Source organism: Astatotilapia calliptera, chromosome 2 (genome assembly GCF_900246225.1).
Source record: "Astatotilapia calliptera chromosome 2, fAstCal1.2, whole genome shotgun sequence".
Taxonomy (NCBI): domain Eukaryota; kingdom Metazoa; phylum Chordata; class Actinopteri; order Cichliformes; family Cichlidae; genus Astatotilapia; species Astatotilapia calliptera.
The window spans coordinates 7,129,373-7,155,153 of NC_039303.1; the positions used below are offsets into that span (position 1 = coordinate 7,129,373).

The following is a 25,781-nucleotide window of genomic DNA, read 5'->3' on the forward strand; positions in this document are numbered from 1 at the left end:
TTTTTTCTTCTTATCTTGTTGTTGAAATCAAATAAAAAGCCCCATTAGTGTGACTAGTTGGTCCACAGAAACATACTGGGAAACCATTTTCCAGCCAGGTAATCATTTATTTAAGGCGTTTCCAAAAACTTTATTTTTAAAATCTTGTATTATTATTTTAAAGAACAAATAAGGAAACAAATGGCAGATTTGTGTACATTTTAGATTAAATTAAACGGAGAATCACTGGAAAAGTAAAATGTATAAATATTAATGCCAATAAAAAACATTTCAAAAATATGTTTTTTAAAAAATGTTGAAACTACCTTTATCATCGTGACGTCGCACGTTGTCAGCCACACCGCGATGACGTTGCGCAGGGCGACAAGGCGGGCAAAGTAAAGATGGCGGACCAGTTGGGGACCGAGCTGTCAGAGGAGAAAGAAGCCGAAATTGAGCTGAAGAAAAGGCAAAAAAGAACATGGGAGGGCTTGCACAAGTCGGGTAAAATCGGCATAACCCCGGAACTGCCAGAAACCCTGGGATTTTACGACATAAGCGCTGTCAGGAGGGAGCAACGGGAGCTGTCAGCAGGTAACTGTCGGGTCGCACTGCTAATAACCGTTAGACGTCTTAAATGTTTCCAACTTATTTTGGGGGGGCTGTGGGCATTAACTCTGATAATGTTGCGGCATCGTGAATACGACGTTTTAAACAAAAGAGTAGTGTTTAATGTGAGTGAAGCTTCGTCTGTAACGACTGTAGTTTGTTAAAGCTGTGTCGAAGCTTGTTTACAGTCAGTGCTAGCGTTTGCTTCACATCAACTGAAAGAGGAGAAAACAACATCTCTCGTATTATCTTGGCAGTGCAACTATCTATTTAGTGAGTTTGCATGGCTCCATAACCTTCTTCTGTATCTGCTCTAAGTTTCTCTATACGTTATTTCACACCACCTATTGCATGACCTGTCACAGATCAGGTTCTGTAACCTGTAACCTACTACCTTTGGCTTACAACAATTATTGAAACAAGATTATGTCTGACAATGGCTCCCTGTAAGGCTGTGGCCGGTTTAGTTCAGGTCACATGTCTCCTTTGCTGTTTAATTAATGTTGAAATTAAAGTTAACCAGAGTTGATGACAACAGATGTTATATATAGATATCTTTGCCCCAATTGGGAAGCTTTAAACTTTAGTACGTAGAGGGGATTTTAAGAGCTGTAGTAGGAAACACCTGACCCCATACATAATAGGACAATATTCAGTTGCTTTGGCAGCAGCAGTATTTTCAAAGCAGGAACTCCAGCAGCACTTGAGGGAAGATGAACAACTTTAATAATAGACCAACGCGTTTCGGCTTGTGGCCTTCATCAGGGTCATGACCCTGATGAAGGCCACAAGCCGAAACGCGTTGCGTCTCTTTTAACTACAAGTGTGTGTCTAATTAGGCAAACACAGTTGAACACATACACCGTGGCTTAGATAAAGTGGACACTGATACATTTTCAATGTGACTGTTAACATTATTTATTAACAAAAGCTGTAGCTGAAAAGAAACCCAAATGTATAAATCATTACTGTTTGCAATTTATGAAGCGTGACATGCCAGACATGTTCTCACAGATAGTGGCAATTAGAGTATAAATCTGACTGAAACTATTTTTAACAATTCTTTTGTCCAATATTTTGTTCTATACAAAAAACCCTCCAGATTTTTATTGTGATAGCCTGACAGAAATCATGGTGGACATTTTTCACCATTTTTCAATTGTTCTTATAACAATTGGAAACCTAAATTGTAATTGAACTGCTATTTCATCTAATTGCTCAGTTACAAAAGATTGTAAGTAAACTATAGAATATTTTCTTTGGTAATGATGGAAGAATTACTGTAGTTGGAGCACAAGACTCATTATGTCATAGGCAGATGGTTGTTATTCTTTAAAGAGAGAGAGGCCACAGACACTGTATATCAGCTGTCTAAGCCTTGAGTCAAACACTGAAACAACACTTAAAAAGGCCATTAAACCTTCACTTTTTAGTTTTCATCATACAGAGATGCTTCCTCCTCTTTCACTTTACAGAGTCACTGTTGGAGTTCTCATTGTGTTGACAGCTGTATTTGTTGTGGACAATGGTTTTGTCATAACACTGTTGCTCTCACGTTGTTCCAGATCCATCGTTGACGCGCTTCATTTGCACCGAGCTCACCAGAGGTTACTTCCTGGAGCACAATGAGGCAAAGTACACTGAACGAAGGGAGAGAGTTTACACATGCATGCGTATTCCCAAGGAACTCGAGAAGGTAGTGTATATTAACAGCCCTGAACTTATCTGCCCTGATTTCTCTGCAGCTTTCTCCATCTGTCTGTTGTCATTTCCATCAGTACACAGAAAGCATACGATTATTTTACAGTCAGCCCGTAAGCTTGCTTTATTTAGAGACACTTCTTCTTCTGGCTCCTGACTTTGCTACAATTCTGAATCCTCAGTCAGTTTTGCATTGCTCCTGAACTTGCTCTTAGGTTGCCACATTATCGATATGTACATCTCACCTGAGTCCTTCACAGTGAGCTCATTTAGCTTTGATGGTTTTTACATTGTTTTATTTTATTTCTTTTTGAGACCTTATAACTTTGTATGTACAAGAGCTAGCCACATAACCCTTACAAGGCTAAAAAAGACATTGAAGCCATGTTAACCCTTTTATGAAGTTACAAGGAATAAAATGAATGAATTAATCATATAAAAGTTATTGTGGAAAAGCCAAGGTGATAAGGCACATGATCAATAGTGGGTCCTACCTAGAACTCTCCACCATTTGGGTTTGCATGAGAGGTAAAACGCCTTCATGAAACTTAAAGGAAATCCACTCACTTTTTTTCCCAAGGTCTTCTTCCCTGTTCCATTCTGAGACACGGTCCTTAGACTACCCTCACTGAAATCTACACAGATATCAAGAGAAATCATTATAACATACTTTCAATGTTGGGAAATATATTAATAATTAATATAGATATTAGGTAGACACCGAAATATCAGAAAATTATGTTGTTTGTTTACAATATGCCTTACTGACCCTAGTAATTTTTTGGTTTTTGTTGTTCCTCTCAGTAGTCACCAGATGGCAGTGTTGAACTTAAAGACTGATTTCTTCTGACACACAGGCTGGACATTATATTGACTTTCTAGGAATCATACATTTTTAACGGCATCTCTAATAAATGTGTATTTCTTCAATATATATGTCATCTAACCTGGTCACAACTAAAGTTAAAATTAATGTGATGCTTATACAGTTACACACAGTCTATTGAGTTCCTCCTCATCTGTAAAGGTCTTTATTATTTGTTTTTATTTCAGAGTTGATGCTTTGTCAGCTGCTTTGTGTCCTTATAATCCCAGACTAACATATCTGTTACTGGCTTGGTTTTCCTGTTGAAGGGAGAGGAATGTGTGTAGCCACAAACTGCCGGTGAAACAGGCTTACTACCTTCAGGGTACCTCAGGAGGCCCCAGGTCAGACAGGATCCACCAATGACAAACAGACCCTCCCACCAGATTCTACCAGTAGTTTTTGCCTTGCTGTTTTAGAAGTAGGAATAAGATGTCAGATGCATTTCAATGCATTTCTTGTAAAACATTCCTTTGAATATGATGAGGTAATGGCTGTTCATATATTGGAAACTGTAAAGGTATGTGCCTGTTGCATAATAAAAAGGTTAAGTGTACTTTTTTTGTCACATATGGTGTTTCTCCTATGTACAATTTCTTCCACTTGTTAAAAGAAAAAAAATAGATAAAATCGTACCTTTTTTATGTTCATCATGTTATTGTAATTGATTGATGTCCTTTGTGTACATACTCTCATTCATCTTTTTTTCCTTATGATGATTGATCACTATGTACCCTACAGACTCATAGTTTGATTTGTGGTGGTGTTGTGTGTGACTTTTCCAGCTGATGATCTTCGGCTTCTTCCTGTGTGTGGATGCCTTTCTGTACGTCTTCACCCTACTGCCCCTCAGGGTGCTGCTGGCCCTTCTCCGGCTCTTCACTCTGCCTTGCTGTGGCTTCAGGTAAAATTCATTGCTTATATCTGCTTACTAAAGGAATAAGATGAGATGTGACAAGAAGTACTTTATTTTTGGGAAACTACTGTCTTACAGCAACCAGATCATTTAAAATGAGCTATAAGCTATACAGTACAAAAAAAGCTTAATAAGATAAAATGACACAAAAGATGGAGCACAATATAAGATATAACCACCCCACATTAATTATTTCCATTTCTGGGTATATTTGTAAACTTCAAACTATAAGTTTTGTTTTGGCTTCTTAGCGTTAACACTAGGCATATCTGGCTGTCTTTGTTGTATTTTGTAGCTTTTCAGAGTGTGGTGAAATAAGTATATATGATATGACTCGGATATAGTAATCTGTCCAAATTTTGCTTTTGCTTAAAAAAATAAAAATAAAACCGGGATTACTTTTATTAACTACAAAGTTTGGCAAACTAATTCAGATGATTAATTTACCCCCTTCCCTAGGTTGTTTAGAGAGTGAGCCACAGTTTTAGGCTCTTTCTTTTGTCATTTGGTAATATTGCTGACTCACTGTTAATAAGATAAGTAGCATTCTGGAAATAACATTGTAAATATTTTCTATGTATACACTGTAGGAAAGAAAATAAGCACTTGTGTTTTTGAGGGTTAGATACATATACAAACATATATTGATCTGATAATGGAAGTTTTGGTCAGATGGTTTTGTTCTGTTAAATGTAAGTTCATACTTTGTCCTGGTGTTTGCTTCTAATGATTCTCGATCTTGAACAGATCCTTTTTTGATGAGTTGTCTTTGAGCTTTACCTTGATATTATTATGAATCTAATCACGTAGTCTTTTATAATACTGACCTGAACTTCAAGTACAGGTTTTGACAGTGTGTTTGTGTTTCCTTTCTTTTAGCATGAACATATTACAGACTGTATATTAAAGATGGAGTTGGTGCCCGAGTGTGAAAAGTGAAGCAGAAGGCCTTAAACCTGCTTTCTTTCCCGACCTTTCTAAATGAAAGAAGTTGAGTTTTAGAAAAGTGTATGAGAAAACATCCCTTGAGCTAATTTTTTTTGTGATCTCAGACAAGGAAAGGTCGCTGCTGTTTTCAAATACCTCTAAGTACAACATGATGTTAAATGTGTTTTAAAAAAAAATAGAAGAAGAAGAAGGATAAAGCACAGTGTGCTTTAAGATGGGCTACCTTGTGATGAGTTTATACCCTATAAGTGGGAAATGCCATATGATTTCTCTGTCAGATCAAAATGCCCGGAATGTCACTAATCTCTATCAGTCCTCCATATACAGTCTGTAGGTCATATGTACTCAGTTACTTTATTAACAGAAACACCTAACACCTGATTTTACCAGTCTACCCACCAATTTTCAGTATTTTTAGAAACTTTCAGAAATTTGTGTCTAAAAATAGGTCTTCCAGACATCTTGTGGTGTCTGTTCTGCAATTTAACTCCCAACATTTTTTCTTTTTTATTTACAGATTTAGTAGTTAGCAATTAGTTTATTTGATAATGGTTTCACCACAACAAAATAGAAATTATTGGTTTGTGCCAGTGCTCTGTGTAGCTTTAAGCCAGCTGTCACATTGTCGTGATGTAGTACTTGATAGTATATTGTCTCCCCTTGCCTTCCTCCCCATGCAGGGCACGCACATGCCCCTACTGCAGAAGAAGCAGGTACGCTCCCACAAGGGCATTAAGGATTCATAAACATTATCACTGTCCCCGACATCCATTCATGGGTTTTTCATGTCTGTCATGTTTGTTAATATATAGCTTGCCACCGCAAATCATGTCCCAGTCTCCAAGGCAAAGCTTCCATGTTGGTCTCTTATGTTTTTCTCCCCCCCCCCCCCCAAACACTGATCCAAAGAATAAGTGTGCATGGTAGTCTTATCCAGCCCCGTCTCATAACAAAATGTGAAATAGTCACAAAAAAACCTATCTGTTTGTGTTCATGGATATGACTTGTCACATTTTTCTTCTTTTTATTTCGTGACAGTTGGCACAACTTGGGCAAAACGAATGTGTTTTAGTAAGAATGATATTTTGTGTCTGTTGCACTGTTGTCCAAACTCTTCCATCATAGATATGACACCACAGGGCTTTAAAAGAAGTGTTCTTTTCTAAATATGAGCAGTTTTGGGCGTTTTTTTTTGTTTGTTTTGTAATGCTGAAACATAACCAAGGCATTTTACCAAAGATACATGAAGTAAAAAGCATAACCAAAAATATGTCCTGTGTGTGGGTGTTAAAATTATTCACTCCACCACCAAATCCACCACCATTCAAAGGTGAACTTTTTACATTTGAACTTTTTAACCTTTTAAAAACGGTCAATATAAAGTTTGTGTACATATGAGACCATTGAAAAAGTCATGTTTAGGGACACAAAACGAAAGAATATTAAAATTCATGTCCAGAAACATGAATGAGTAGATTACAGGTTGTGACTTTTTCACAAACTGTTGTGAGACTGTGTTCTTGTCACAGTATTGCGTGACCGTGACTACACTAGCTCAAACTGGAAGGCTGCCTGTTTGGAGCAGTTTGGGGCTTATTTTCTTTGCTTTCAGTTGTTATTTTTGGTAGGAAAAAACTCAGCTTTTTTAGCAAGGTTCTATCATAGCGCTCTTCATGTCTGGTCTGTGCTTTTGAATGACTGTTTTAGGCTGATGTCTTGTATTGGCACAAAGTGATGGCTATTTTAAATGCAGCGCATAGCTAACTATAAAACATAATAATCATGTGTGTTGTGGAGATAATGCTTTTAGAATAAAGACTATGACAACTACTTTGCGCAGTGTGCTTTACCAGCTGTCTGAAGCAGCTTTGTATCTAGAAAGTATGTTTAGAATTAGGGCTGCTCAATTAATCGAATTTTAATCACGATTACGATCTGGGCTTTCAACGATCATTAAAAATGACTGAGCCGATTATTAGCCCCTCCCTCATTTATCCGCGACACCTTAAAGGCCGGTCCGTGAAAATATTGTCGGGCAGAAACCAGTCCGTGGCGCAAAAAAGGGTGGAGACCGCTGATTAAGAGGACCCGAGGGAAGCTCGGAAAGCTAAGCAGAAGTTATTTGGAGAGTGACTGCCGTTGGTTGAAAAGAGTTTAAAAAAAAAAAAACTTCAGTGGTGTTGCACACTATTTATATTATTTTTTTAAAGTCATTGTTAACTCTTTAAAGCCGGTCAGAGCAGCACGCTCCGTTTTGCGTAACTATTTTTAAACCCCTGTAGAATCTGAACCGTGTAAGCTAGCGCAATAATTTGTTTTGCATATGAAACCGGAGGAGTTGTACTTACATCTGATGCCATCAGCTTGTCCTCGGTCACGGTTTCCTTCCACATAAAGCTTTGCAAAAACTGCATAAAAAGCGCTTGCAGGAACAAAAACATAATATTCCAGAAACACGCTTTGCCGTTCCTATCAGCTGTTCGTAACACTTCCCACAGTGAAATGATGCACCTGCTGTTTTCTTTGCAAATTTGCATCATAGGATTGTTTTTTCGTTTTTCCTGCAGTATATAAAAATTGCTGTATCTCCAAAATAAAACTATGAAGACACTCAAAATAAATTTCCTGTGGTGGGAAACTATTTTTTGCAACTTTATTGTATTTGAAGTTTTGAGGGATAAACCTCTTAAACTTCTCCAAGTAGAAATATATGTAAACAAAACAAAAGCGATTTTCAATTTTTTTTGTAGTTTATTGCACTTTTTTGCAATTTATGTAATTACTATGCACTTAATGCATACATATTATTAAAATATGGGCTATAACAGTTGTATTGATGTATAGCAACTTGAAATGCTCCCACAAATGGCACTACAGCATGTAAAAAAAATAAATAAAAATAATATAAGCTCTGGTGGACTTGGTTCTATAGTAGGTCTTAAAGGGTTAAATAAATATCGTCAAATAATCGTGATCTCAATTTCAGTGAAAATAATCGTGATTATCATTTTTGCCATAATCGAGCAGCCCTATTTAGAATAAGAGGAGTATGTGTGGTAAGGGGGTTTGTTTTCTGCTAGCACTTTAATCATATTTTAGAGAGCAGGGTACAACTGTTTTGGATTGGAATAAAGTCTTCAACAATTTATTAAATGCAAAAGTAATGTGCCAAATAAGACAGGATAAATAGTCTTTTAAATTGACTTTTTAAGTGTGAGATCGTGTTGCTTTTATTTTATATAGTTATAAATGAATGCCTGAGGTATTTTGTAGACAAAACAACATTTGGAGTCATTTCCTTTAATAACTCACTTTGTCTTTTGCAGACAAAGCCAATTATCCAGTTAAGTGGAAAAATGATAAAATTATCATAAACTTTATGTGTGTTTACTCTTCTTACACTCACCTTACACACTTACTATATCTCTAAGCAACTGCGTCTATAACTGAGCTTTATCTTTTTGGCAGCACATTTTTATCCTGGTGCACAACAGTAAAACTATTCATAATGAAGAATTCAGGATCTCTGATGCTTTTGTTTCTACTCAAACATCTTTTAATGAATGACTTTAGTGTGACCACTGGATGGCGGTATTGCATCAGAGAAGTGGGGGAAGAACTCATCAGTGCCATAAGTTTATCTCTGGTTTTGCACAGTTGTTTCCGCAACAAACAACTGTGTTTGAATATCAATTTTTTTTGTGTAAACATCCAAGTTCTTCACTGTTGGGACAACCATTGTAGTTTTTGCTTAACAGAAAAAACACAGCTCTTTATCTTATTTTCTTAGCTTTGTGCTCAGCTGTGCAGTGATTTTAAAAAAGAGAGGGAGTCATGACAAAACTGGTTCACATCACATCTTCACAAGCTCAGCTCTTTTTTTTTTTTTTCTTTTTTTTTTTTTTTTTAAACACTCATTTTGTAGTCAGCTCCCAGAATAATTCATATTTTACAACTTTCAATTAGGGGTGGGCGATATAAACGATATAAACGATATACGGTATAAATTTGGCCAACGATAGAGCGATATAGTCAAAATCTCTATCGCGATAGCGCATGTTGATGATGTCATTAAGCTGCGCCTGTTTTAGTCGAAAGCATCGCACCGGCTACAACCATTATCATCTGCAAATTATGCCGGGTGACAGTCATAGCAAAGACATGAAGCACTTTCGAAATAAGGGAAAAGCCAAAAACTGCGCTTCCTCCACTTCCGTAACATTGATTCATTAATGTTGAATTCTCTCGCAGTTGCTCTATTCCCATGTTGCTGCAGTATATTAATAACTAACCTCGTATTGTGGATGAATAATCTCAGTTGTTCTCCTGACTGAAGTTTGGCCCGTGTATAGCATCCTGCTATGCGATTGCATTTGTCCCTAAAAACATTTTTTAACAGATTTCTGCACGCCCAAATCGGTTCGAGGTCAGTAAGCACAACCAGAATTCATACATAAGGCACACTCTCGATTTTTGAGAAAATTAAAGGATTTTAAGTGTGCCTTTATAGTGTGGAAAATACGTTATACAGAAGAAAAGAATATATCGTGATATATATCGTTACCGCACGTGCTTCAAATTATATCACGATATGAATTTTAGTCCATATCGCCCAGCCCTACTTTCAATGTCTCCAGCACTGCTATTTCAAAACATGTTCTGTTCACGTGTGATTTTTATTTATTTATTTTTAATTAATCAGCTTCAGCTAAACTAACTGAAGGTAATGATGGGTGTTAGAGTTAACTGTTGTACTGCCATGTCTTGTGAATTTCTTAGTGTAGGTTATACTAGTTTAGTTGAAGACCATTAAATAGTATTTGTACTGTAAGTTGTATTCAAATAACAACAAAATAACTTCATTACAAGAAAGTCTCGTAATTAAGATCAGTTAAACTATTGTGCTTCATCGTATTTTAAAAGTCAGCACATCAGTGTCCATCTATGGAAACTGCTTCCCTTTGTGAAAAAAATCTAATGAATGCAATGTATTTTTACTGCAGTAGTCAGGGGGAGTTTTGCGCATACAGACCAGTCACAGTTTACATGGAAAATATGCAGGATGTGTTAGAATGAAGCTCTCAGCCGCTCTTCCCAGCCACATATTAAATACTAAATGGTCCTCTGGATTTGTCTGCCCTCCTCTTAACACGCTGCCACTGCCAGCCATAGATGTTTAGTATTAAAAAAAAATGCAACTCTGACACATGTGGTCATAAAAGACATGAACACACTACTATCACTGCAGTATGTGATGTTGAAGCCTGTTTTGTTTTGTTTTTTTCACCTTTCATTTACTTGTTCACTATTTTAAACATTTCTGTTCAAAGTGCTGCACTAATTTGTCCATAAAGACAGATGTTCAAAGACAAGACTGAACAAAGACAGAACCATATTAAAAAGAGATAAATCTTATGAATAAGATAACTTTAGTATAAAGGAGATACTATCTTTAATATTTCATCATGTACTCTGTGTGTTATCACTCCCGGTTCCCTTTTCCTTTGTAAGGTTTATCTCATTTTGAACAGAAATGAATTCTTGTTCCCTGCCTGTGTTGGTCTTATGTTTCCTCATGTGAGATAAAAAAAAAAAAGAAAGAAAGAAAACAGAGCTCGTTCTGGTAGTGAATTAAATCAGCTGTCTGTGTACTTGGTCTTCACTCAGCTGCTTTGACCACACTGTTTGCTAGAAAAGCTCTTACTGATGGCAAGATTAGAAAAGGGTGTTTTTATGTGTTGATGCTTTAAATGCTTGTATGTCTTCATGTTCACACTTTTCCCCTGGTAAAAATGTGTTTGTATTTGTAAGCATTTGTACCTTTTGGCATGGTGTTATAAGGTGTAATAACACGTTTAACCTTTTTCGTGTGTGCATGTTGATATATGTCTTAGCATGGCACAGTGCATTTACATACACAGGAATGGTCAAAGCAGTGCACTCTTGTCTTTCAGTATTAATGCCAATACTTTGTGTGTGTGTGTGTGTGTGTGTGTGTGTGTGTGTGTGTGTGTGTGTGTGTGGGGTCAGTGGGTCGCGGCTTCTGCAGCCAGCGCAGGTGTGTGACATGCTGAGAGGCCTGATCCTGGTGCTCTGCTTCTCCATGATGCATTATGTGGATTACTCCATGATGTACCACCTGATCAGAGGACAGTCCGTCATCAAACTCTACATCATCTACAACATGCTCGAGGTAACCCACACTTCACACATTGATGTCTAAAAACTGATGTCAGTTTATACTTTGATCACATGCTTATATGCAAGGATGCAGATGTTGCTCCTGCAAAGACATTACATCTGAGACAAACTAGAATTTTAACATTAGTTTTTACAGTTTAGTGTGAATACATGTTTCAATTATTAAAACATGTACTTATTAAATACAAACTGTATAGACATATTTTGTCTTTGTTTACATCTTACTTCTACTTTCCTTGTTTTGCCTCCTTACAACAAATTTTACTTGTAATTTTATTTTCCATCTGTTTTATATGAATAGTCAGTTTGTTTATGCAGCCCGTGTGTTAATACACTGCCAGTTTAGGGAAGTACCCAAGGATTACTACACTAAAGAGTGATGGTCATGTTACGTGATGGATTTTATTACCGTAATTGTCGGGCTATAAGCCGCTACTTTTTGCACCAGCTTTGAACCCTGCGGCTTTTAGTCAGGTGCGGCTTTTCTATGGATTGTCCATGATTTTTGTCATATCGTAAGACGATTTGCTTTGTTTGTTCCGCTGTTGTACGGCACTACGTTGCCTGGCGGAAGGGCATGTGATCAGACACACAGTATCGGGGATCAAGAGTGGTATGTTGGTCACATGTCCATCCGCCAGGCAACATAGTGCTGTACAAGTAGCGCGAAAAACAAACTTCAAAGTAGCGCTACGCGTTCAGCGGGAGGCGTGGATGACGAGCGCTGATAAACTTGCGAAAAGCAAGTTATGCTCAACTCCACCGGTGGATTCTGACAGCGTGGAAAAGTGTGAAAACATCCACGATCACCAACGGATTTCAAAGGGCTGGACTGCTGCATGGAGAGGAGGACACCGCCACGGCCCTTCTGAGGGTGTTCGACTCCGACACTGACAACGAGGATTTCTTTGGTTGGTTTAGTAAGTGACAACGAAGGAAAGAAGCTGAGAGTGGATGACGAAGCCACCCTGAGCCTGTTCGTTTCCGACACCGGAGAAGAGGACTTTGGTGGTTTTAGTGCGCAGGAAGATGGTGGTGAATGACTGACTTTTCTTCTTGTTAAAGCCGTGTCACTTCATATACCTAAAAAGTTATGCAAATATGTACCCATAACTTGTTTTTCAAAATATTAATAAAAGGGGTGTGTCTCCAAACAGCCATCTCTTTCCTGACAATTCCCTTTGTGCATATTCTCTTACATATGATAAGTCAACATTGAAACACCTGCGGCTTTTGGTCAGGTGCGGCTAATGTATGTACAAAACAGGATTTTCCCCTGATTTTAGCTTGTGCGGCTAATATTCAGGTGCGCTTTGTAGTCCGGGAAATACGGTACTAATTGTTAGAACTTAAACAGTGTGTACAGCAAGTGGTGGTCTACTTCTTCTGATATCCAGTGTTACCATTTTCATTTAAGGGCAGCCCATCCCCCTACAAAATAACCCTCCACCCCAAAAAGAAGCCAAAGGGGTTATAAATACATAAAAAAATTAAAACTAAATTGTTATTTTTTTACTTAATTTGTGTGCCCTCATCTCATTTTAGCACAGTGTTTCCCTGAGGTTGACAAGCAGTCAACCTCGGGGAAACACCAGCATACATAATAAAGCTTAGCACTTCTCTGTGGATCATGAGCTTTATGTGGTTTTATAAGACCCTACTAGACCAAAAAATATCTAATGATGGTAATGACAGACAACCATATGAAGCATAAGGACAGAGCTGCAAAAATGTTGATCTAATTTGTGTCATAGTGAACATCTGATGAATTTGTGTATCTGTCATATTACAATGCTCTACTTTTGGGGGGAAGTGTAATTATTCTGATTGAAAAGCTCCTCTAACAGCTTTAATCCCAAAGTTTTAATAAGAGGTATAGTGTTACGTCAGTGAATTTGTTGCTAAAATCTTACCTGTTCATACAGATAAGATATTGATATATTATATTAGACATTACTAATGTAACTATTGTCATATTAAGTTACGTTATATCAAGTTAACTTGTGATTTCATCCTTCCCTCCACTGTTAGGTTGCAGACCGTCTATTCTCTTCTTTTGGGCAAGACATCCTGGATGCTCTGTACTGGACAGCCACAGAACCCAAAGAACGGAAAAGAGATAATATTGGAGTCATCCCTCACTTTTTCATGGCCGTCTTTTATGTCTGTATCCTTCCTGCTAAAGCTTCATAGCAGCGTTGTGAGAGTTTTGAGGCAAGTTTTAAAGTCATCAGTAAAGTACACCAAATTGGATTTTAAGGGCGGCATCTTCTAGTCTCTTCTTTTTTCTTTTTTTTAGCTTCAGTTTTATTTTTGACAGATGATATACAGTTATAGTCTCACATAATACTTGTAGTTTTTATTTTTCATTGTGAACTCTTCATTTCCAAGTGCCACTAGAGTGAAATTTTGTTTTGAGTTTCTTTTGGCTTGAGTGACAGACTGGTACTGAAAGGCAACAAAGATTAATTTTAGCTGTAGTCTAGAGGAAGACTGAAGCAATATAATTTTAGCTATAGTTTCCTTAAGTTTATAACTGTTACATTTAATACATCTGTTGCTTGATGTAAGTTTTCATATGCTGAGATTTGTATTTATTATTTACTAAACAGCCTTCAGTGAAAGGACTAGACGTAATGCTGTTCAAGAGTATCTCAAAGGAATGACTCCCAGTTATAGTTGCAAGATGCCAAGTTAAGTGTTGAATGTGTTGTTTCAGGTCAGGGTTGATCTAAGCACTAGCTTACATTACTTTTAATTCATTTTTAATGTGACTGAGTTCAGTGATCATATTGTTTGGTTTAGGTTGATTCGGATGTTGTTTTCCTGATTATCATTTCCTCAGTCCTTCATGCTATCCTCATCATGGTCCAAGCCTCTACCCTGAATGTCGCTTTTAATTCTCACAACAAGTCCCTGCTCACCATCATGATGTCCAACAATGTTAGTACACACACACTCACACACACAGTGTTGTAGTATAAAACACAATAGTGTACACCTGAAGTGTTTTTTTTGAATTGCAATGAAACACTTATACAAACAGAAAAAAAAGTATTTGCATGATGGTGTATCCAGAAACATTAACGCTGGTATATTAGTGATGAAATGTTGTACCTGCAACATGACCGTCTTCTGTTTTTATTTTTTGTCATAAAAGTGCTGACTACATTTCTGTCTTTTTTTTTCTTTTCTCTCAAACATAGTTTGTGGAAATCAAAGGAAGTGTGTTCAAGAAATTTGAGAAGAACAATTTATTCCAAATGTCCAACAGTGGTGAGCTATCCAGCGCTTTATCAAAAATGCAGTACATTATTAGTACTATTTTAGAAAAGTACTGGTCTAAAAATACATAAAACATGTATTTTATTGAATTTCACATCTGCTTTGTCACTGTCAACAATTACACTACAAAAATAATCACCAGTAAGAATGATTTGTTCGTAGTAACAGGAAAAGTTTAGAATCCAGACTAAATTATATACTTCGAAGTTCTCTGAAGCTTCTTTAAAACTGAATTATCCCTTGGAAATACTTGTACCAAAGTCAGAATGGTGGCGATAGATAGAAAAATACTGTAGTTAGATAGATTCATGACATTTCTATTGGATATCTTTAAAAAACTGATGGATGGATTTAAGTTACAGAATTGAATTAATCTTGCTTCATTGGGAAAGTTAATTCATTTTGCATTTTGAAAGAACAGTACAGCCAGTGTATTTGATTAAAAACTTTGGTTCTCTTTTTGTATTCCCAAAGGCACTGTTTTTTGGGGGTTTTTTTTTTATCTTGATCATTCTTATTGTAATCAGATGACAGGGGAACACAACAACCCTGAATCATCTGCCATTTGCCTCTCTGGTTACTCCATCCCAGTACAATGGCTGGTCATGGAGCTGGGCTCTTGTTACCATAAGATCATTTGTATGGATAATAACCAAACCTTTGTAGCCACATTATTAAAATTATAATACAGCGATGCTTATAGGATGTACTGCTGTCGCAAAATCCACTGTAACATGAAATGCTTTTTGAAAATTCACAGATCTGTCTTGTTGACTCAAGCTGTTTAGATATTGAACTACAGCAGACTGAAGACCATGTGTTCAGCTAAAATGGAGATGCTTATCTATCTAATATTCTTACACAGGTTTCTCCATAGATGGGAGACTATAATAACAATTTTTTCCCACAGATATCAAAGAACGGTTCACCAGCTATGTCCTTCTACTCATCGTTTGTCTCAGAAATATGGAGCAGTTCTCCTGGAACCCCGGTAATCATGTTTCCCTCCTTTAAACTATACTTTTATGCACATTTTTATATTACTAGAAAAGTAAGTTGTTGTTTTGTTTTGTTTTTTTATCATAAATGTCTTTAAAAGTTAAAAAAAAACAAAACAACAACAACAGGAAAAAAACAGACTGGGGTCAGTGCTTGCCATGGTAAAAATGTTTACAAAAATCCTGAGCAGCTCCTTTCTTGCTGTTTCAGCTGATACATTGCAACACCTTGGGGAGTTTTCTCCAGTAAACCTCAGTCAATGAGACGGAGCAAAGTGAGGAGTGAGGGCTGGGATATTTCTCTATGACAGCTCTCTGAAAAGTCAGCTCCTCCTGCCAGTCTCAAAGTCAGACACACAGTAGATGACAGATGTGGCTTGTCAGCTGAAATCATAACACTGATTTACTAATACCAGCAGAGCTACTGTTGCTAAAGAGGTATATAAATCACAAAAACTTTCAAACAACATATAATTTGTCAGGTGTGGCTCAGAATGGGCTGAGCTTTTCTCAGTACAACAGCACAATATTTACTGAGCCCTAATGGATAAAGCTTAGCTGTTTTGTACATTAAATGGAAATGCCATTAAGTGAACACCTTTAAAAAATCATTAATGTTTCTCTTAAGAGTGACAAGCTCAGGCTTAATATTGCTTTAAATACTCAGTTTCACACTTGCTTCCCTTGTTTTTCCTGCTTCGTTGTGTTCATATGGGAGTGTCAAACAGAAGCAAGCTGCCTTAAAGGGAGAGTCTGGTCTTAAAAAGGGAGTTGTTAGAAAGTCTTGTTTAGGACAGACTGACTATGAGTATAAGACAAAGAATATTTTGACCTGCTGATCACGCAAAACTGATGTGGTTTAGTGAAACAGTAAAAATATTAAGGTGGCCATCATCTCAATTAATATGAGGATTTGCTGTTTTGGTATTTTTGTATCAATATGAATCAAACGCACTGGAAAATGATCCTTTTATTTTGGTTATGCTTTAGTATTTTCTGTTTAATACCCTATACCATTAACTGAATTAATTAACTTATTTTTGTAATTGCTCCAGTGGCTGCCCAAAGAAAACTTGCAGTGCTGCAAGTCCAGTATATTCAGTGAAGGTTTGCAGTAATGTAAATTTTTTTTGGGCAGCCACTAGAGAAACAGATACAATTAGAAGATGACTTCAATAATTTGGCTAATGGTGTAGCGTATTAACATAGAAAAAAATAAAACACGACCAAAACAAGGAGAAACATACATATACAAATATTGAAGGATTATTTGATCCTTCCAAAAATTTTGGCTAAAATAATTAACTTTTTTTTTCCCCTCTCAGATCACCTGTGGGTGTTGTTCCCTGACGTTTTTATGGTTGTCACCTCTGAAGTTGCAGTTGATGTCATCAAACATGCCTTTATCACAAAATTCAATGACATCACTGCAGATGTAAGAACAGAACCTGGTGTCCTTTCTTTCAGTCATCACCGTGACTTTGCATGAGAACATGTATGATACTATATGGGATACCTTGCCTTTTTCTTTTTCCTGTACTGAATTATTTTCTTGTCCATTTTCCAGGTGTACAGTGAATATAGAGCCAGTTTGGCTTTTGATCTCGTCAGCAGTCGGCAGAAGAATGTAAGCAACTGCCTCGTTTTTTCACATTGCCATCATTATACTTACATAAACAGCGTGGAGCCCACGCAGCTAATCAATTCAGTTTTGTCAAGTGCTGTAATTTATGCTCGTCTGTCACTGTGTAGGCTTGTACTGACTACAGTGACTCAGTGGCCCGGAGGATGGGCTTCATCCCCCTGCCATTGGCTGTTCTGGTAAGAGAGAATGCAGTCTGTTGTTGATATTCAGGAAGTAATACCAGAATAGAGTTGGTTGTTGGCACACAAGCAAGTTTCAAAACTCCACGATGTTCTAAAAGTGTTTAATGGTTCTTATTATTGCTAAAATGAAATGTTTCCATTTTGTTTTCAAAATGGATAAATAATTCCATTAATACTGGTGTTTCTGGTTTTTTTTAACAGCTCATCAGAGTGGTGATGAGTTCAGTGAGGTTGCAGGGAGCACTATCATACACCTGTGTACTGCTCTTTTATCTTGGGTGAGTTTTTAGAGTTGTCCTGTATTGATTTTTTTATACATCCTGCAAAATGAGTGAGCTTTTAATCCTTATTATGCCATTTTACCTCACAGAAGATCTTTTTGTTGTTGTTGTTGTTGTTGTTTTAAATACATGCAAGTGTAGTTGAACCCCAGCCATTTGCAGTTCAGTAATCATATATTCACCTATTCACTTTTTTCTGTATTTGTACAGAAAATGTTGTTTTCTTAAAAAAGAACATTCTCCAAACAGTATGCAAATTTCAAATACAAAGCCTTCAGAAAATTAAAATATAGGCAATTATAAGCGTTTTTAGATGGGGTCTAAAGTTTTCGCAGATTTGAGCTATTCGCGGGCTGTTGTGGTCCCTAACCCCCACGAATACCAGGGCTCGGCTGTAATATAATCTGACCATGAAAAGTATCTTTAGGAAAGATTGATGACTGAAACTGGTCTTTGTGATAACCCCTTCTGTTTAGTAAACTAAATGCTTAACCCACTTAACATGACATGTTTTTTTAAGTCAGTAAAGACTAAAATATTGGGATACTTTAATTTACTTGTGCTAGATATGCAGAGAACCTCACACAAACATCGTCACATGGTGAAGGTAAAAACATGGTTGCGTTGTCTCATGGATGCACACTCACCCATGCAGGCACTGTCATAAACACACATTCATATTCAGAGACACACACAGTTACATAAGCATTAACATTGTGCTCTCACATCCACCCTGTGCTGAGTTGCTGATAGCCTTGCTCATTCTCATTTGCCGGATCCCATCGGGGCACGTACCATTGAAGAGTTTCCCTTAGGGTGAAGAATACAATGTTGTCATCTCTAGTGCCATCTCTGGCCTCCCCTATCCTCCGATTTAAAAATAGCCCTAGCTTGAACAGACCGCTGTGCCTTGGCAAAGATTCAGCTGCGCTGACACGCTCTGTCACAGCAAGGAGTGGTCCACAGACCCAAATGTGTCTGTCTCTCACTCATCACAGTACCAGACTCTCGGCCTTATAGCAAAGCCCACAAACACAGAAAGACAGTGCACACTAACATCCTGGCGTTGGTGGTGGGATGTGAACACTGGCGATTGAAGCCAGATGGTAAGAGATTCATTATAGCTATGCCCTAGTTCAAGATAGCATTGTGATAAAATTTCAGCACTAAATAAAACAAAGAAAGATTCAAAAAGCTATTATATGAATGGTAATTTGCATTAGAAGGCTGTGTTTTGATCAAAATGTAGACACCTAATGTATTTATTATTTAATTTCGCCCGCAGACTGGAAAAAACTACAAAGCTTTAATATGTTTGAAATTAAAGCTGATTTTAAATTATGGCATCTCTTTAAGTTAGAGTAAGTTTTTTTTAATAGACTTTCATCTGTCCAGACTAGCTGGATGGTACATTTAAAGCTCTGTAATACTACCTGAAGAACAGGAAAAAAATGTAGTCTTTTTCTAATCAAATATCCCCTTTCCCTCCCCTTTCCCTTTGTAGACTGGTAACACTGAAAGTGTTGAACAGTATTGTACTCCTGGGGAAATCATGTGTCTATGTCAAGAGAGCCAAAATGGAGGACAAACTGTTTGAGAGGCCCTCGACTGCACCATCCTCCTCTGCCAAGAGCCCTAGCAAAGCTGACCCAGCCAGGTGCCGCACACCTTCAGGTAAAGAAAAAAACCCCTCAAAAGATTAAGATGAGAAAAAACCTTGGTTATAATAAAAATCCCAGATATGTTATGGATTAATATTTTGTAAAAGCTATTATTTACACCCACAAGGATCCATAGGTTTGAGTCCCCATGGGATTTATGACTACAACACTAATTATCTCTTGAAGGGATTCAGCATGACTCATGAAACATTTGCATGCCAGAGAAATGTGAAAAGTCAAACAGAAAACAGTTTTTGTGTTAGTGGTTCTTTTTAAAGATGAATTTAATAGATAATTGTAAATTACACATAAAAGCAATTACATTTTATATCTATAAATGTGATGCTTTCTAAACAAGATGACATCAGCTGTGACCTCAAGCGTAGAGCATGTCACCAGTAGCTTAACCAGTCCGTAATAAATTATAATCAAACATTCAGCGCAAAGAAAACCAGAGTTTGACCTTGTCTAATGGTCAGTGCTACCAGTCATTTTACGTAATTATACATTCACCTCAGCTTGATTATACTCACTTTTACTAATTACACTGTATCTATCAGGTCTCCAACAGTCAAGAACATGCAGAACATGAAGCACTGACATAAATTATTAATATTTAAATAGCTACAGTACAAATATATCATAAGTATTTATTTGGAATTACATACACACCACCTTTGAACAAAAAACTTTTGGTTGAAACTTTTGTGGTATTTTGAAGTCTGAATCTTATTTTAGAGATATGAAAAATGCTGGGACCTGAGAGGGTGTTGTTTGGCTGGCAGGAATAGATATCTTGTAAATGAGACGTCCTGGGATTTAATTTTGTTGATGAATGTTTCGTATTGCTCTTTCTCCTACACAGTTGTTCTCTTTCTTCCTTTCTTTCTTTCGTTTTGTTCAGCAATAGAAACCTGTAATGGTTTTCAAAAGAAAACAATGTTTTATTACTCTTTATGTCTCAGACTACCATTCAGAATAGCAATTTACATATTTGTTGAAGTGATGCTAGATATTGCTTTCAGTCTCATGCAATTTCTAAAGTCTTACCAAATGGGCCCCCCACCTAACAGAGTTACGTTGATCTTTTTAGGTATCTAGTTGGCACTTAAATGTAAATGTTGGACATTTAGCTGACATTTAGGTACAGACAAATGTGGCAACAGGTAAAGCCCCGGCTCAGCTTCAGACATTTAGTGGAAACAAGCAGAAAGTGGGGATCCTTGAAACCTTGATTTGATTTGATTTGATTTTTTTGGGTCAGGTAAGTCTTTTCAAGATTACAGGTTAGCACTTGATTAATTCTCCCAGCATTTAAAAAAAACCAAAAAAAAACCAAAACACAACTCTGTGATCCCAAAACTATTTTGCGGGGCAAAAAAATAAAAAATAAAAAATCAAACAGTATACATAATGTTTTATCTACTTCCTTTTCTTTCCTTGATGCTTATTTCCAGAGCTGCAATGAATTGATATTTGTCATTGTGTAACCTGGTACATTATGATGTTAATTACAAAATGAATCTGTTATGCCTGGAGATGTTTTTGTCAAGCAATTAATAACTACTAATGCAACATTTGATTTGCTACAGTATAGAACTTCAACCTTTTGATTAGGTGATGAATTTAATTTGTCTGGGCTCAAAAACATACATTTATCAAATGTGTTTTGTTATTCAACTTATTGAACAAATTCTTCATTTGTCTTCTATATTTGATAGAATGGACAAAGGTGGGCACAGTATTCTCTGGTAAATTATACAGACATATCCAGCACTACACTTAATGTAGTAAAACATACAACGTTGCAGTGTTCTGTCATAGCACTTTGTACTGGATCGTCATCTTATGTCATATTCTAAGAAAAAGACTATTCAACAAAAAAGTACACAGCAAACCCTTTTCTGTATTCTGATATTTACACGTGAATTTCCTCAAAAGAGTTTAGTTCATAGTCTGGCATAGAGTTTCACTGGTCCCGCACCTACGTTTGATGAAACAGATTTGGAGGTGACACTATCTCCCTGTCATCCTCAGCCAAATCCCTGCAGATCTTTTCTCCCGTGTGTGCCTCAGACCCGCCTGCTGTGCCGAAGCAGGAGCTTTAAAATGACAAAGATCCTGATGGTGCATCATGTCATGGAACATCAAAAGCATTCATGTTTCTAATGAATCTGGTTTCTCACAGAGCTCCAGCAACATGGCTTACAGCTTCACGCTCCAGCATGCAGAGTATAATAATAAATGCTTTGAGGTTGTGGGAAGCTAATGCAAGTCTCTTTATGCTTTCTTCATATTTAGCTTTTGGGATTTGAACCGTCGACCTTAAATACCATGCTCACTATTCTGACATTAAACTACTTTGGTGGGCGCCTTAAGCTTTACCTGCTGCTCAACTGGATTCACTGCACTATGTCTTTGTCTTTGCAATGCTCTGCCTTCAAATAATACGAAGATCTGCCATCTGTCTATACTGCATGTTTTTCTCCAAAGGGGAGAAATGTGTAATGAGCGGTTTCACAGTAGCCATTTCAAGCCAGATGGTGGTTAACTTTTATTAAAGCTCACATATCTCCAGAGAAATGGAGAAAGCTGCAATGTGTGACTCAAATAACAGATCTATAGATTTTTTTTTTTTTTTCTAGGGTTGAAGGGAATGTAGCCCCCTCGACTATACCTGGAAAAATTAGTTAGGAAGTTAATATAAAAATTAGATAATGGGATATTTAATAACAACAGACATCATCTGTCTGTCTGTACACAATACACAAGAAGCGCTAATTTAGCGCTTGATTTTTTTTGTTACATATCCTTGTAATGTAAAAGCTAGTGAAACCGATATCTGGTTCCTTAGCAGCTAAATGACATTGACAAAACTGACATGAGCATCTGGCCTGGTTGCTTTATAGTGGAAGACAGCTTAAGGCTAGCATGCTATGATTTTGTTCCTGCTCTGTGCCATTGATTATAAGGAGTTGAGGCTATTAGTGTGACTGTTGACCTGTCCAGACTGTAGCCTCCTATCAACCAGTTTCTAGGATAAACCACAGCCCACCTGGGGTGGCTGTAGCTCAGGTGGTAGAGCAGATCAGCTACTGATTGGAAGGTTGGTGATTCGATCCTTGGCTTCCCCAGTCTACATGCCAAATATCCCTGGGCACGATACTAACCTCAAGTTGCTCTCTGATGTGTTCATCGGAGTGTGAATCTGTGTGAATGTTTATTAGTTTGCACTTGAGTTTAGAAGTGCTTGTATGAGTGGGTGTGAATAGGTGAATGAGGCATGTTGTATACAGCGCTTTGAGTACTCTGGGAGAGTAGAAAAGCGCTATATAAGAATCAGTCAATTGAATTGAACCTGTGACCATAATTTGGATAAGTGAAGTGGTTAAGGAGATGAGAGGATGGCTATCAACTGATACTGTATTTTTTTCTTCTTTGTTTGTTGCAGAGTGATTTTTGCCATCAGGGTAACTGATAGTTTCGATTTTTCCATCTTCGGTGTAGAATCTGAACTGCTTTTACATATTTCCTCAGCATCATTGGCAAGTTCTGTGTTAATGAGGAACACAAGAATAACTGAGTGTACAACTATAGCAGCAGAGCATTCACTACATCATGTTTTGAGGTAGAAGACTCTGTCTGATCAGTTTATCAATATTTTGCTAATAAGAAAATGCTTCTAAAAGTAAGCCATTTGAACAATCTTTTTTTTTAAATACATTTATAGTTTTTATTGCCTGTCTGATAAAATAGTTTGCTTTGCTTTTCCTAGGTTTCAGTTCAGGATTCTTTGAGTGTCATGTTTCTCTTATAACAGCTGTGATTATGCAAATGATGACTGTTTCATTCATATAGTTTAAATATATACTTTTTTTCCTCAGTTCAAATCAAAAAATATCATTGATGCTATCAGGTCTCAGTAGAAAATGGCTTCTTTTTAAAAAAAAATTTGAACTGCCACACAATAGATAAGTTGTGAAAATGAGGAGCTTTGATTGGTCAGAGTCCACCTTTTCTGTCATGGGAAGAATTTAAGACTCTCAAATATGTGACATTCACCACCTAATAAAACAGCAGTACTGTGAAGCCTGACCCCATCAGAATAAATGAAATGGTGAAGCTTAGAAAGGGTGTGCACGCCACTGACAGGTATGCCTCATTTTATATTCTTCACTGATTTAATGCTAAATTATTTAGGTGGAACTGAACGTGGAATTTTCCTATATTCTGTTTGCCTAAAACATTTGCTTTCTTTTATTTTTGTTTTGGGTTTTTTTTTTTTGTTTTTTTGTTTTTTGATTTTTGTTTTTTCATGGCTTTTATCATGGTTGATGTTTTTTTTCTTTGATAGCTTAGACACACACATGTAGTGCGTGTCTAACCTACACAGTCCATTTGCTCAGTGTGTTGTAGTTTTCTCTCTAGTTAAATGTCTATTCATCTCTGTCTACAGAAAGAACCAAAAGTTTGCTGTAGTCAGATAGCCCGGGGCGAGGCAGTCGTCTCTGTGGACAGTCTTCTTGCTCAATTCTCTCTGATATGATGAATTATTCTGTTTAATTGATTTTCCTAAAGTAACTGTGGTCTGCTCTCAAAGTGAAAAGCCTTTGCAGTGTTTCTCTAAACATAATGAAGTGAATTGTGAGGTCCAGCTGTGCTGGTGTATGTTTTACATCAGCATCTTTTTCTGGTTGTTTTCTCTCCTGCTGTGTTGAAACTGGTTTGTCCAGTTATTGTCCGTGCAGATGCAGTCAACCTCCTCCCGCCTATCAGTTCGATTTTAGAATCAGAATTAATAAAGTATTGTGATTCTGAAACTGAACTAGTACACAGCTGGACCGTATAACGGTGGGATTAATCTTAATAACTGGAAAAACCAGTGGAATTATGTCTTTTAAATGTTAAGCTTGTCTACACAGACATTAATCGGTTTTCACTTGCCTCACACTTGTTTGATGAAAGGGACATGCTTGAATAAATCTAGCGGTCTACTCTGTACAGCTTGCATTTTGCCTGCACTGTAGGTGTGAAGATTTGTTTACTTGTGTTTTACTCAACTTCCTACAGTGATTGGACTGCACAGAGCACTGTTCCTAAGCTCATGTGTAGAACTGAGACGAGCGGGATTGAAGCTGCTGGGTTGGCTCTTTGTTAAAGCCAGTCTTAGTGGCAAATTACCTATGCATAAATGAACCCATCTACATGGTATTTGTTTTGTCATTAAATGTGTTTTTAAATTTGTTCCTCACAGGTGAATCTAAGGTGGTGCAGATCCCTGCCACTCCCTGCAGCCCAACATCCTCTTCCATCTCGTCTGTGACCACTCAGCCTATCCCTAGGACTGATTTGTTTCCTCCACCATTTACCTATCCCTCACCTGCTAAACCAGCTAGCCGTCCACCTAGTCCACCACCTGATGCTGATGCTGAACAACTTCCATCCATGCTCTTAAAGGAAGATGACGAGGATGAGGAAGAGGAGGAGGAGGCACAGCTGCCCTCTGAAACAAAGCACAAGACCTCCAAAAAAGACCTCCTTGAGATTGACCGATTCACAATCTGTGGAAACCGCATTGACTGATCAGCCTCCAAGCAGACACTGATGTAGCGACTAACCACTCAGGAAAGACGGAGACCAATGGCCTCCCAGCCTGGCTCTCCTGGCCAACAGCAGCAGAACGCTGAGTACTTATAAAATCAGTGACATTACAGTAAATTATTGTTAAAAAAAAGAAAAAGTCAGACAATCCTGCTGCTGTTGAAAGCTGAAGTCGAGAAGTTTCACAGGGAAAACTTCACCTGGCTGATAAAACAGAAGAGGACAGAAAGTGAGAGTGTTGCAGCCGAGTTGTCAGGATGAACTGGCATATGTCAGAGCGTGTGTGTGTGTGTGTGTGTGTGTGTGTTTGTGTGTGTACGCGATTTAGGATCAGGGTTGGGGTGCGAGAGTGTGTGCGAGTGAGCATATGTGTAAGTGTGAAGGCACTCTAGCACTTCCTGTATGAGCAGCAGTGGGACCAGAAGGAGAGAAGTTTCTCAGTTCGCTCAGCAGCCAGAAAAAACTTCCAAACTCTGACATCAAAAGTGACACTTGAATGATGAGAATTTGCTTTTTTCCACCAGAAAACAAGTGTTGGGGTTTATTTTAAGTACTAAGTACTAAACATTCAACATATGAAAATTTGCAAGAAAACAAAAACAGAGGTTATTTAAAACATCTGAGCTAAGAAATGTAGCTCTGTTATTATATGGCAGTTTGCAACCCAAGGCTCGCAAAATTCTCATCTTTTTTTTACATTGTGGTTGTCTAGAAAATATTCAGATGAACTTAAAAAGCAGAGCAGAAAAAACTGGAGTCAAAACTGAATAATGAAGGGTTTTTAATCAGACATTGTTTTGATTTAAGAGACTGAAACTGACATGACTGAAAGGTTAGGAAACATGGCTCTGAACGGTTACACACTGTCAATATTAGAGATCTGTTGATTAAAGTCCGTACCTCAGTGAA

The 25,781-nt window shown here is 37.4% G+C and overlaps 1 protein-coding gene across 2 annotated transcripts; it reads left to right on the forward strand.

The window, feature by feature from the left end:
• Nucleotides 1-326: 326 nt before the first annotated feature.
• Nucleotides 327-25,781, forward strand: tapt1a (transmembrane anterior posterior transformation 1a). Of its 2 annotated transcripts, XM_026183071.1 has the most exons (15): nucleotides 327-573; nucleotides 2,154-2,284; nucleotides 3,940-4,058; nucleotides 5,699-5,731; nucleotides 11,049-11,211; nucleotides 13,251-13,386; nucleotides 14,065-14,162; nucleotides 14,426-14,495; nucleotides 15,415-15,495; nucleotides 16,828-16,937; nucleotides 17,070-17,129; nucleotides 17,255-17,323; nucleotides 17,531-17,607; nucleotides 19,115-19,284; nucleotides 24,526-25,781. In XM_026183071.1, the coding sequence occupies exons 1-15, from the start codon at nucleotides 384-386 to the stop codon at nucleotides 24,852-24,854; spliced, it is 1,836 nt and encodes a 611-aa protein (XP_026038856.1). In that variant the 5' UTR covers nucleotides 327-383; the 3' UTR covers nucleotides 24,855-25,781. The 2 variants fall into 2 exon arrangements, with proteins under 2 accessions (XP_026038856.1, XP_026038862.1); XM_026183077.1 differs by lacking the exon at nucleotides 5,699-5,731.

What these genes read in the sequence shown, in the direction of transcription:
- tapt1a (XM_026183071.1), top strand. Translation starts at nt 384, where the DNA reads ATGGCGGACCAGTTGGGGACCGAGCTGTCAGAGGAGAAAGAAGCCGAA. An exon ending in CATGGCCGTCTTTTATGTCT is followed by an intron (nt 13,387 to 14,064) that starts GTATCCTTCCTG and finishes TCATTTCCTCAG; the next exon opens with TCCTTCATGCTATCCTCATC. An exon ending in CCATCATGATGTCCAACAAT is followed by an intron (nt 14,163 to 14,425) that starts GTTAGTACACAC and finishes TCTCAAACATAG; the next exon opens with TTTGTGGAAATCAAAGGAAG.